This window comes from Microplitis mediator, chromosome 2, assembly GCF_029852145.1.
Source record: "Microplitis mediator isolate UGA2020A chromosome 2, iyMicMedi2.1, whole genome shotgun sequence".
Classification (NCBI taxonomy): Eukaryota; Metazoa; Arthropoda; class Insecta; order Hymenoptera; family Braconidae; genus Microplitis; species Microplitis mediator.
Window position 1 is genome coordinate 18,702,569 of NC_079970.1, and position 14,816 is coordinate 18,717,384.

Sequence of the window (14,816 nt, forward strand, 5' to 3'; positions counted from 1 at the left end):
AATAATTTTTTAACACAAATGCACAAAATTTCTAGCTGTGTAATAACAAACAATATTTATCAAGTTTTGAAATCAGATAAATTCATATAATTTACAATTCCATAATTATTAGTTTAATTTTTTCTTCAACTCTCTCAATTAAGTTATGAAATTTTTATTCTTCATAATAATCTCGTCTCATGCAAAATTTATCTGACGTGCCAATCTTAATCTATAAATTTTTCAACATATATCTCCATAACTCGTTGTTCTACTCTTTAAATTTTTCTGTGATGATGATAGCTCACGTTATCATTGTGTGCCCTATAATAAATCTAGCTACCGCTTACGTACACAATTGGCTGCGTGTGTTATAACCACCTGTACCTGTCAAAATACACGCCACCTGTCTATGTATAACGACATGTCTAAGAACCAGATTATAACAAGAAAATAATAGAAAATTAGTATAATAGCAATAACTATCATCATCATACGTAAACAACAGATGGAGTATTGACAAAATAATATGAAAATAAGATGTTTCGTGGTTGTTATATAATTATAAATAATATAAATACACAAATCTATACAATGTCTAGCTTTGACACAATATCATTTTTTTCATCGTTAGTAAAAAAATTTACCAGTGGTGAAATTTTAACAATTCAATTTGCTGATTTCGGGTGCAATATTCAGTGCCTCAAGGCGGCAAACTAGAGACACGCAACCGGCATTTACGAATTAACTATATATTATATACAAGTGATTTTCTCAAGACAGTAAGAGATGAGAATGCCATCGAACATATACATACAGAGATAACATATATGTATATATATTCAAAGATCAGTAAAAAATAAAAACAAAAAAAAAGAAATAATAAACGATGAAGATGAAGAGACACCGTCTGTACTCCATGAATATTATATACATACATATAATATTTATCCATATATATGTTTATATATGTATATATGTGTATGTATGTGTACTATACAACAGAGTAAGACAGAATATTCTCTCATAATATTGTAAATTACTGTGTGTAGAAGCAAGATAAAACTCAATATATAAAGATACTGTATATATATATATACATGGTTGAGTACTACAGGTAAAGAGAAAGAAAGAAGTTTTGAAAAGGGACTAACGACCGGCAGTTAACGGCGGCTCTTAAATTGCTGGTTGCCCGTTGCATCTTCCATGGACGGCTTGGCCAAGAATTATTAAACCGTAGTTTAGTTTAAATTAAGTTATTACCCCCGAGCCGGCTTGTTTTGTTCTTCCTGTAAGATTTTTCTTCCCCGCTACTCTCTTGCAACAGCATCCACACTACTACCATCACTAAACCACTACAACTACTACTACTACTACTACTACTACTACTACTACTACAATAACACCGATAATAACAATAACTACATACTACATACTACTGCTTTAAAATTTTTTTTTTTATAAAATACTATCACAATCATAATTTTTTTTACTATCCTGCAAGAATGTGATGGCGCCTTCTTGATGAGGCTTAATGTTAACTATAATTAATTTGAAAATTAAAACAAACGACTTTTCAAATTAACAAATTAAATCGTTAGGTTTTTTATTAATTTTTTTTAGTGTTGATTGTGGTTTTATACTTATACATTTATGTATATGTTTATATAATATGTATATAATGGAAAAAGAATTGCTGCCCTGCGGGAAATTCAATCTGGAATCTTATTTCACTGGAATCTGTTTTTGTTAAGGTAATATATTTCAAGAGGGTGGGAGCATCCTGTCATTATTTAACGATTAGGCTTTATAAGAGACGGTAGAAAGCTTATTTATTATATAGATATATAAATATATAGAGACTTCAAAATGAATTAACAAAAGATGTCAGAATATCTTTAATATATGACTGCTGGAATACTGACATAATTAACTATAAGAGAGTATATATTTTTTTTTAGTGTTAATAAAAAAATAAAAATAAAATAATCTTTCAAGTTTATTTGGCTGCTTATTAATTTAAATGGGAAATTATTGATGAAGGACCGGAAAAGTCAGGGATATTTTTTAATTTACTACAACAGGTAGTTCCCACATATATTTTATGTGTTAATTTAAATGAGAAAATTTTTCAAAGAGAATTGAATTTTTTAACTTTGATTTCATTTTCTCTATAGAAAAATGTATACAGTTTTAATGGAATTGTTAAATGATTGAATGTATTCAGTATGTTCTGAGTATAACTTTAACCCTTAATAGTTACTTAGGGTCCAAAAAAACCCCAGGCGATTTTGAACTCCAAATTTCTGTGTATAAATTTTTGAATTTTAAACTCTAAATATCTCACTAGTTATCAAGTATTTTGAAAAAGTACAAGATACCTTTTTTGTAGAAAATTGAAAGGGCTACAAAAAAGATATCTTATAATTTTTCAGAATACTCAATATTTACATAAATATTTATAAAAAACTAATCACTAGGAACAAGATTTTTGCCTTAATTTTGAAATGAATGGTTCAAATGTTTGATATTCCGGCGAAAATATTGGTCTGATAAAAAAAGTTTTAAAACAAAAGTTGGAGGAAATTTAATTTTCTAAAAAAATGTCTCTAATGACTTTCTTATACGACCAATATTTTCACCGTAATTCCAAAATTAAGATTCATAATGAATGATTCAAATTTTTGTTAATTATGAAAATTTTAATTTTGTAATTACGGCTTCTTTATTAATCCTAAGGAAAAATTATAAGAAACATTGTTTTTAGAAAATTAAATTTAGAACAACTTTTACTTGAAAAATTTTTCTATACGACCAATATTTTTACCGTAATATCAAAAACTTGACCTCAGTAATTATTAATTGTCGTATTTTTTAATTAAAGAAAAAATTCTGGCCTTATTAATCACACTTATTCCTTCATAATTTTGAAATTTTCGATTTAAAATTTTTCACTTCATTTATTGAAAAATAAATATATATTTTTTGGAAGTTACTTCTTATCAATCTTATGTCAAATTTCACTCATTTTCCGATAATTTCCTCTAAGATTTAGTGAGAAACATTGGAAATTAACAAAGTTATATTTATTTTTATGCAAATTCACTTCTTCCATTATTTTTTTTTTTGACTCAAATTTAAAATTTGCAACAAAAATCGACTTTGTTTTCTATAAAATAATATCTCTATAAAATTCCTTGCGATGGTCCTTTGTGACCATCATATGATTTGTACCGGACGTGTGACCGTTGACAGTAAGTATTATCACTGGTGTAAGTGAATAATTTAAAAAATAATTTAAATATAAAATCACTCGATAATATTTATTTGGATAATTGAAAGAGATAATTGTAATAACCATCGCTGACAATTTAGTATTGCAAATAACTATATTTAAGTTGTAGATAAAATTCCGGTTTTAAAGTTAAATATATTTCTCAAGTTGATCATATAATAAGCAAAATAACTTTGGAGAGGTAATCTAAGAAATTATTAACGTGAGAGAAGTAGAGAGAATATAATAAGTAATTGGCATGGATGGGAAAACACGCAAAGACGAGAGTCACCCTTAAAGTAATAATTTTAGAATATTTTATTTAATATATTTATATATATATACATATATATAAATATATACACAATAAACTACTACTATTATCCTTTCAGTATGATTTGTTAACTACAATAATTTATGTAATTCTAGTATTTAATTGTCTCTTGAATTATTTCATAAAAATATATATATATATATATATATATTTGCATCATATAATTTAACTTGAAATTTCATAATCTGTAGTTACTTGTGAATAATTTTTCTTTCAACAAGTCATACATTTAATATTTAAAAACACGTTAAAGTATATACTGATGGTTAAAATGATTGATAAAAAAGCAATAAGTTGAAATACTTGTAGCTAAAGTTTTTTTTTGGTAGATATATACCACAAATAAAAGTTAAGAAAGCTTAAATGAGATCACGTAAAAAAGAAATTTTCACCCTCGTATTTTAGCGAACCCTGTCCGTCGGCTGATGGAACAAAAAAAAGGTAAACTAAAGAAATAAAAAGTAAGTAAAGAGAAAAGAAGAGGATAGTGTAAATAGGGAGCCGTGTTTCGTAAGTGATCCCAAGAGGCTGAGAGGCTACCGAGAACGATCTTATGATTGACCATGTTACGAGAATCCCTTAGGACCATTTTCTGGTCGAACAATGTTCTGCTGATTTTCTGGCAAATATTGTTCACGTTAATGGTCTCATCTATAACGGAGTAGAGTATAAACTCATTTGTTGTTTGTTATATACCCAAATAATAAAAGATATTTTAATGTTATCACAATTAAAATATTTATATATTTTGACGAACTCTGTAGAGTTGAAAATTTTGTGTTCTTGTGTATAAAAATTCAATGGTTAAATATTTAGTGTCCATTATTTGACACCATCAAGTGTAAATTTGACTATAGTTAAATGTGTTATCTGATCTCAACAAGTTTAAAATCTGTTGTATTGTTTGACACAAGTATAATGTGTTAAATTAACACAACAAATTGAGTGGACCGTTTGGGACTTGTGATTTGTGTTAAATTTAAAAAACATATTTTTCAACTGTGTGATTGAATTATTAGACTCGGAGAAAAATGGAGACAAAAAATGGACGAATTTTCATTAAGTTGTCGACCGAACTTGAAACAGGAAGTTGAGTCGTCAAAAAAGTATTATGCTGCACTATATTTATTATTGTGAACCTCAAAAAATGTCCTGTTTTCTACTACACTCTCTAAACATGAATAAGTGAAAATAAGTGAATATTCACTGATTCCAAGTTCAAACCGAACCACTAATTTCAAAAAGTGGTTTGGTTGGCACTCAGAATTAGTGAATAGTCACTTATTTTCACTTATTCGTGTTTAGAGAGCAATTCCTAATTTATGAGACAAACAATATTTGTTACAATTTATCTGTAATTTTTAAGTGTATAATATTTTTTGTAGTGTAGCATAATTTTTTGGCAACTCAACTTCCTGTTTCAAATTTGGTCGGAAGCATAATAAAAATTCGTACACTTTGTCTTCAATCTTTTAAATTTGAAGTAATGAAAATAGTAACTATTCACTGCTTACTAGCGAAAAGTATGTCCCTAATTCAAATAGTAGTATATTTTTCACTGGCAATAAGTGACTATTTACTGCCAAATAGTGATTGTCAGGAGATTTTCACTATTTCGTTTTTAGAAAGCCTTTTTCTCCGTGGATGTTTGATAAATTATGTAAAAAAAAAGACCCAGTAATTGATCAGGGAACTAATACCCGATCACTCATGTATTTGTATATCTATACTTACTAAATTTTACTAAATATAGGTATACAAATTTATGGAGTGATCGAGTAATAGTTCCTTAATCGAGTACTAGGTCTTTTACCTTAGATTAATAAAAAAGTACTTATGTTAACAGATCTAGTACCCGATCAGGGAACTGATCCCTGACCAGTCCGTGTATTTGTACATCTATACTTAGTAAAATTTAGTGAATATAGATACACAAATATATGAGTGATCGGGTACTAGCTCTCTGATCAGGTACTGGGTCTCTTACTCAACATAAATATTTTTATCGAATTCGATAGAACAACTATGATGCAAAATGTTACAAAATTACAAAGCTTTTTTTTAAAATATTTATTCCGTTACTCTGTAATTTACAAATTACAGACACTGTACAAAATTTGGGAGTAAATGCGAAGCACACTGAGAGAAAAATTTATTTGAGCCCAATAAATAGATTTATTTGACCGGACAAAATCATTTATTTCATGCAAATATATATTTGTTTGTAGCTAACAAATGGCGCTACAGTGTCACTATTCAAATACAGATTTGTTAACTATAAAGAAATCATTATTTCATTCAAATGAACCATATCTTTGTCTCAAATAAGTATTGATTGGGTCCATTCAAATGTGGGATTCATTTGCCTGAAACAAATCTCATTTGGCTCAAATAAATTGTTCTCTCAATGCAGTCTGCAAATAGTTTTTTTATTCATTTAGTTGTTTACTCCAAAAGGGAGTTTTATTTATAAAAGAAAACAAAACTCCACGGAGTGAAATCTGAGTAGTAAAAACAATTAATACTTTTTATCAAATATAAATTGATTTAAACATTAAAACTTCATAATCAGAGTGAATGCTGATTACAATAAAATCCTCATTAACTCCAAAATAATGCTGCTGACGAAAACTACTAACTCCATTCGCGGAGGGACTTTTGATTAAAACTCTGGACCTTCGAGTGAGAGTGAATTAATTCCTATTCAAAATTCCTCTCGAATAAATTTCCGATTTTTTACAGTATGCAGATGACTATTTAAATAAAAATAGTTTATGAATTTAAAGGTAAAAATGACAATACCTTTTTTATCGTCATCGTCATCCGGATGATCACTAGAGTGATGAAGATGATGCCCACCAGGATGATGAGGATTTATCCCAGGTACAAGTGAATGACTACCTAACGTTGGATGAGAATGATGGGGATGATGATGACTAAGAAATCTAACAGCAGCAGCGGCAGCTTGATGTTGTGCCTGCATCGTCTGCACTTGACTTTGTACATTTCCAAGTACCGAATGATGTGGTGGCCAACCAGCAAGATGAAAAGGAAAAACAGGAGTCGCTCTTTGAAATAATCTCGCTGCTGGTGCTAGTAGTGATGCACCGTTAGCTGTTGTCCCACCACCAGGAGGCGGTGGAAATGACAGACCACCTCCTGGTTCCAGGACCATATTAGGCACCAACGTGACAATCTTGATTCCTTTTGACTTATCTTATTTAATCGGGACTTTATTATTCCCGATGAATATTTTTCACAAGCATTTATCAATAATCCAACGTTACACCACTCAAAGTCAATAAATTTATTACAATTTTAAAACATTTGCTTCTATTTATACACTAGGTCGCTTTAGTTCAAAAAATTCACTATTACAAATTTTATTTTACTTATGTTTTATATTCATACCCTGAAATAAATAATAAATACAAATATACATTAATCCATATGTGAATAGTGTGTTAACAAGTGTTCAGATCCGACGGACAACTAAAACTCAGGTGAGAGTACAAAAAAAATTCACGTGTTTACTCGCATTTCTTAAATTGCCATATCATTTTTGGTTGGTAACAGATGTCACTTTCATGTCTTTAGACCACGTGGTTAAACTGTCACTCAAGAAGCTCCAATTGTTTGAAAATATTTATTTGTCATAACTTATTTCGCTTAAAATAATTATTCCCCAATAAATTTTTAAATCCAAGCACAACTTTGCACTTTTGACACCACGATATAATACCGTCGCATCTTTTAAATTTATTCAAAATTTAGCTGATAACTTCGACACTAGTGGATTAGACTTAATAGTAAAAACTTTTCTACAAGTCTAAATTATTATGTATATAAATAACGTCACATTTATGTAAATCACTGTATTAACAATAATCCTTATCACTCATTAACTCCGTTAGATAAACACTTGAAATATATTTGTCCTGGTTGACATTTAATTAATAGATAAAATAATAAATTGATAATTGATATAAATCTTACAGATTAATTAAAAGATAAAAATAATTTTATAAATTAAATTTACACATGATTACGTGATATTGACATTACAAAGAGTGTGTTTAAGTCCTGTGTGGCCAGGATTGAACCACTACTACACGGGGCACGAGCCAACGGCACAATACTATCTGACTAGACACCAGACTGAATAATTCCCCACCAGTGGCATCAACATATTAAAACCCGTTTGAGCTTCCACCCCGACTTACAACCCATTGGTTAGTGAACTCGCGGGTTCCGGGGATCCGCGATATACCCGACCAATCCCTAAGCTCTATTCCCACCATCTGGCACGCCCGGCAATCATTTTTTTTTCTTTTTACCGTAGAATTGAATCGACGCCTTCCTTCCTTTCCACATATATATAGATATATAAGAGTGTTAATGTATATATATCTATATATAACGCTAGACTGTGTAGTGCATCGTGATGTTACAAGTGGTGGGGACGAATCAATTGACGACTGGCCCGAATTCAGCCGCAAGATGGCTCCTCCCTACCACCTTCAGTTCTGACCAAAACCACCCTTGTGTCACTCGAACTTGATATTTAAATCCCAGTGATATTTTTACTGGGTTTTCTCTACTTCATTCAAATTCAATAGTTGCTGAAATTTTAATTTTATTGATTTCTTTACGTGAAAAAATATTGATTTATGTTTTATCGCCCATCATTTTTATCATTTTATTTTACGCTTTTAAATTTTCTCAACAACAATATTGTAGATAAAAAAAAAATTGGCTGTAGAAGCGCAGTAATGATTGAAAAAATAAAAAGAAAAAAAAATAGTAATTTGAAAATGAGAAAAGTTTGAATATTTTAAATTAAAAAAACTTTTTTTTTACTGTAATTCTCTTCGCTGAAGGGGCGTATACATACCACCTCTTCATTGCTCTTGTGCGAGCCTCGAGGGTACGATCCTCTTTTAATAAGTGAGGGGTTGAGAGGAGCAACGGCGGGAGCTGAGGGTGGCTCGGAGGCGTTAAGTAATTACGTCTATTCTCTTCTGGGGAGAAAATTACCTGTGCCCCGAGCGGACTGTGTGTGCGACTATGGACGAGAAAAATTATGAAATTAAAATTAACCCTTGTTTTTCATTTTCCTCATTCTTTATTTCAAACTACTTCAACCTTATACACATATTTATTTTTATACTCTTATATTACATATATATTTTTACAAATTGTTGATATAATAATTTTTAATTACTACATTTTATAATAACAATTATTTTTAATTTAAATTAGCAACAGCAGCAAAACAGGGGTAAGATGACCCCTATAAAAAAAATTTTCTTATTGTTTTTTTCCGTTTATTAAAAGCTACCAAACCAGTACAGATTCACTAACCAGGGTAAGTTGGACTCATGACAAATAAAAAAATTTTTTTTTAATTTTATAATTTAATATCTTTGTTTGTCTGCCAAATTTTTTTTTTGTAAGAAAATTTTGAATTCGAATTTTTACTCATTATATTTTTATTCATAATTGAATTTTTACTAAGCAATAATAAATCTTACGGAAGTACAAATAATATGCGTGAAATTCCCAAATTTGAATATGAGGGAAAAAAAATTTGAAAAATTTTTATTTTTAGTCGGAAAAAGTCCAATTGACCCCAGCAGGCTAAATTTTTTTGATTAACTGATCCTGAAAAATATAAAAATTCAATTTTTTCCTTAAGGGCCGCGTGTAAAAAAAATTCGATCCAAAAAATTCCAAAAAAGTTCCGCATGTTGAACATCTAAAAATGAGACAGATTAGAACTTCGAATGGAACTTTTTTGGAACGTTGGTAATTTTGATGGTAAAAAAAAAGATTTTATGAGCAAATTTAGAGTCAAAAAAGGACGTTTTTGGAATTTTTTATGTACGTTTTTTTTGTTCTATAAAAAATTAAAAAATAATGATTTTTGAACTATTTTGGCATGTTTCTATAACGTCTTTAGTCTACAAAAGATACAAAAATAGTGATTTTGGAATGTTTTGGAATGTCTTTTTTAGTTCATAAAAAAGTCAAAAGTGGTGATTCTGGAACTTTTTTGGAATGTCTATATAAAATTTCAAAAAAGTTCCAAAAACGTCCTTTTTGACTCTAAACTTGCTAATAAAAACTTTTTATACCATCAAAATTACTAACGTTCAAAAAAAGTTCCATTCGAAGTTCTAGTCTGTCTCATGTTTAGAAGTTCCACATGCGGAACTTTTTTGGAATCTTTGTGGAATAAATTTTTTTTACACGGGGCATCATGCCCCTCTTTTTTGAAAGTATCAAGACCCATTAAATAAATGAATTAGTTTGATAATAAACTACAAAAATCCTTGAGGGGCCCGTCTTATCCTCCACTTTCCTCAATTTAATTGGAAAATAAAATTATAATGTCATAATTTACAAATATACATTGAAGTTTATTCATAAATTTTAGTATAGAGGGTAAAAAAACCTTATATTCATAAGAGTATTTCCCATTTACGTCATGATGTTCATGTATCGTTAGGTTTTATAATAAAGCCAACATAAAGAGTGTAGAGTATATATAGAAAGAACAAGTCACCACGGAAATTTGATGTATAGCAAGCGCGTGCCCTGTTTTATTTCACCAGGTTTTCACCTAAAATATGAAATATTGCGCTCGATAAATTTTTCATAACTTATACATAATATGAACATCTTTTTTCTTCATCATCACTCTTTATACAACTTTTATAAATCTCTATAAAAAATAACTTCAGTATTACGCTACAGTTTTCATATAAAATAAAAATTTTATTAGTGCAACCTATTGAAAAAAAAAAGTTTAACAAGCATTTACTTTTTAACTAATTTTCTTATTAAACGTCTGGTTTAATTTTCTAAAAAAAAAACTATTAAAAAAAAATACTATTTCTTCTCTCGATGTAGATCTTTTTCTTTTTCGAATTGAATTTTCCTGAGTACGCGCGAGAATGAGAGAAAATGAGGCTATAGAGAAGGGATGATAAGGTGTGTGGAGAAAAAAATATTACAGAGGGTGAGGTGTAGGTTACCGTGGTAACGTGAGAGAGGGCATCTCTGCAGTTGCCCAGGCAACCCTCTAACCACAAGCCACCCCTAAATAACCGTCACAAGATAGGCAGTGAGTCAAGCGGAGAGGGGATGCAAGCTCGGCTTTCTTGAGAAACTTGTATTGTATATATATATATATGTATATGTATATAGACTGTTTCTGGATGGGAATTTTCCGAGGGTTGAAGAGAGTAAGAGTCAGAGTACCACTGATGCTCTTTTGCTGCTTCAGAAGTACTTTGGCTGAGGGTACAGACGATAACTGTTAGTGGAAGAGGTGAAGAGACCTAGTTAATTACTAAAGCGTTTTAATCGTCGTCGTCGTCCAAGTTTACTTTGTTGGCATGAGAAATGCATGGTTAAAAGGGTAAGTTGCTGAGAGAGCATAGAAAAGTAAAAAGCACCCGGTTAAAATGTTACTGTGTAAATTATAAGAACAGAGGGAGAAAATTTTCTTATGGAGTATGGTCTAGTATAGTCATTGTATGTAAACTTTGTATTCAAGTTTAGGCTTCTTCATTATTTACCTTGCTCGCGTAGTAGCTTATATTTAAACTCACTATTATCTTAAAGTTCTTTGGGTCATCAAAAAATAAATGCCAGCTAAAAGATTATGAAATTTCATTAAAACTAATTTCATATTTTAATCTTGAATTTTTATTATACATTAATTTAATTTAATTATATCTTTTTCTTTTTATTTTATTTCGTTCTTTTTTTAAATTATTGTTGTAATTTTTTTTGTATATATACTAAAACTTGTATATAATTAACTGTGATGATATTTTTCTCAATGTACAAAGTTATAAGATAAGTTAGGTTAGTTAAGTATATAAATCACTAAGAATTAATGTACAAGCGGCAATGTATTACTTTAAATTGTACTAGAGAAAGAGGGTAAGTGAGTGACGAAGTACGCCTGGGGCTTTTGCACAGTGTCCTGGAGTCCGTGACTAATTAACTGCCGCTCGCGTTAATCGTACTAGTGTAATACTGAAGAACATGTAGACTATGTAAACATTGAGTCAATTAGCAAGTCTGAAAAGTTAAAATTCAAATTAACTTTATTTCGTTAATTAGCTTTTTTTAAATATTCATTTTTAGTTTATGTTAATAATTATTTTATTAAACTATTGGTATTTATATATAATCAGATTTGAAAAATCAAATGTTCATTGCACTTTTTTTTTATTGCACACCTAAAATACGAAAGCATTAAGTGTTGCAATAATTTTTACTATTGTCAGAGTTCATAAAAAAGGAAAAAATTATCTTATGTCGAAGTATGGTGAGATAAAAATTAAGAATAATAATAAAAACATCCAAAATATGCAGAAGTGAAACTTCAATTATTGTGATCTGTACAAAATTTTGTTGTGGCTTTACTCTTTAAAAACGAATTAGTGAAAACCACGTGTCAATCACTATTTGGCAGTTAATAGTCACTTATTGCTAGTGAAAAGTATACCACTATTTGAATCAGTGACATACTTTTCACTAATAAACAGTGAATAGTCACTATTTCAAATTTAAGGCAGTATTACAATTCTACTCACAACATCTTTACTCAGGGGAAGTAGCTACAACTCTACTCACTCACAACTTTACTAAGCCTCAACTCTACTCACAGTTTTTTTAACTTCCCGCTAAGAAAATTGAAAATTTTCAAAAATTCGGGAAGTTATTGGTTTCAGTCCGATTTGCAAAAACCGAATTTCCATCGAATTTTGACGTTTTGAGATTCTAGGAAGCCATCCTGACTAATTTCCCGATGATGTCCGAGTGTATGCACGTGTATACGTACATGTATGTATGTGTGTAAATATTCTGTAACTTTGGAATGGATCAACCGATTTTAATCTCCAAGGTGGCATTCGACGCAACTTATTAATTCCTACAAACTGTAAAAAATTGAGCTTGATCGGTAGGGCTCGTTCGGAGATGTTCCAAAAACAAAATTTTTTTAAAAATGTTTTTTTTTTTGATAACTTGTAATGTGCTCGATGGATTAATTCCAAAATCAACTGAGCTCTAAAACTTTATAAGCCGCGTCGAATGCCACCTCACACTGATAGAAGGATTTCTTAGTATTTAAAAAATATTTCTTTGTATTAAAGAAATCATTTTTTAGTATTTAAAAAATGATGTTTAAGAAATGATTTCTTAAATAGAAAGAAATCTTCTTAAATGCTAAGAAATCCTTAGAAGGATTTCTTAGTATTTAAAAAATATTTCTTTGTATTAAAGAAATCATTTCTTAGTATTTAAAAAATATTTCTTAGTATTTAAGAAATATTTCTTTGTATTTAACAAATATTTCTTAAATACTAAGAAATATTTTTTAAATGCTAAGAAATGATGTTTAAGAAATGATTTCTTAAATACAAAGAAATCCTTCTATCAGTGCAACCATCAAAATCGGTTAATTCGTTCGCGAGATATCGTGGGAGAAAGAAATACTAAATAATGGTTTTTTTTTAAGACAATGGCATCCAAAAGTATTATTGAGCTCGAAGAGCTCGAAAATGCATTTACAATAATGTTTTCGAGCTCGTTGAGCGGGAAATTTGGGGCTGGCCCGCAGGGTTAACCGATAGACCGATTTTTTACTCAGGTTTGACTCAGCTACAACTCTATTCACGTATTTAAGCCTATCGATAAAATCCTAGCAATTCTTTGTGAGTAGAGTTGTAGCTGAGTAAAAATATAACTGAGTAGAGTTAAACCTGAGTAAAAAAAACTGTGAGTATATAGTTGAGGCTTAGTAAAGTTGTGAGTGAGTAGAGTTGTAGCTACTTCCCTTGAGTAGAGATGTTGTGAGTAGAATTGTAACACTGCCAAATTTAAGAGAGTAGAGGTTCAATTTTACTCTCTAAACATGAATTAGTGAAGATAAGTGAATATTCACTAATTTAGAGTGCAAATCGAACCACTAATTCCAAAAAGTGGTTCGATTGTCACTCTAAATTAGTGAATAATAACTTATTTCACTAATTCATGTTTAGAGAGTAGTGAGTTTTGTGAGCTTAAAATTACACTCCGACTGACTATCCGATTGTTAAAAGCTTTGTAACAAACTTTAAAATCAAATTTGTACAATCGTTTTTAACTTTGCTATATGACTCTCTCTTAAAACGAATCAGTGAAAAGTACTTCAATCAGTGATATACATGGAACTGATTTGCAGTGAATATTCACTGATCTGAAGTACTTTTCACTGATTCATTCTAAGATAGCTGAAAATTTTGGAAAATAATTTCGGATAACTTATAAAAATATCAATAATTGAAATGGTTCATGTCCGTATTTATAGATAAGATAATGAGACAGTTATTTGGATAAAAGTTTGTTTTAATTTCTGTTAATTTAATTTTTCAACACGACGTTCCGTCGATTTCTTGACTTCTTCAGGTACTAGATAAAAATAAAGAAATTACATAACCAACAATTACAATCAATGAATGATAAATATTTACATCAGTAATTAAAAAATAAAATATAAAATCTTTTTGTTATCTTAGATGTATGTTAACAAAGTATAAAGATGGCTGCTGTGTCATACAAATCCTGTCTTTTACTTTAGCATACAATATATTTCTGAGTCTTTTATTCAGAAAATCACAACCCAAAGCACGCAGCAGCGGTTAGTTCTGATTAGCGGCAGGGCGAATGATGTACCACTGGCTAGATGACGTGCTCCGAATACTTAAATTTTTCAGTGTCGCCCACACAGTACAACTACAGTATACATATATACACACATAAAGTAGTACTTTATTTTATATACATACTCTGTAGCACAAGCGCCAGGAAAGTCACCCCTCGAGGTAACAGAGCGTACGTCGTCGTTGATACTGAGCTCTGTTTAAAAAAATTTTCACAAGTAATAATCAACGAGATATAAAGACTTAACGTACTCTTGAATCTTAGAGAGAAAAGAAAAGATCACCCTAGAAAAGTTTTCTTATCGACTGAAACCGTCTTCATGCATGATGGTAGGTATTTTATTCAGATGTCTTTATATATACATCCAACATTCTTAAATATATACTGTTGAGAATCAGAGAGTACATATATATTCAGCCGTAGATAGAGATGTATACGTGGATATAAAGGATATAGATATATCTGAGTGTATAATACCGTCTTCAGTTGATTTATGAGTTAATA

At 29.9% G+C, this 14,816-nt stretch overlaps 1 protein-coding gene across 1 annotated transcript in view; it reads right to left on the minus strand.

Moving 5' to 3' along the window:
• Positions 1–7,727, minus strand: part of LOC130664002 (visual system homeobox 1-like) — a 38,801-nt gene extending 31,074 nt beyond the window's left edge. Inside the window, exon 1 of the mRNA XM_057463623.1 lies at positions 6,390–7,727. Coding sequence (XP_057319606.1) covers positions 6,390–6,762 — 373 coding nt within the window. The 5' untranslated portion in view covers positions 6,763–7,727. The remainder of the gene's footprint in view (positions 1–6,389) is intronic.
• Positions 7,728–14,816: the final 7,089 nt, after the last annotated feature.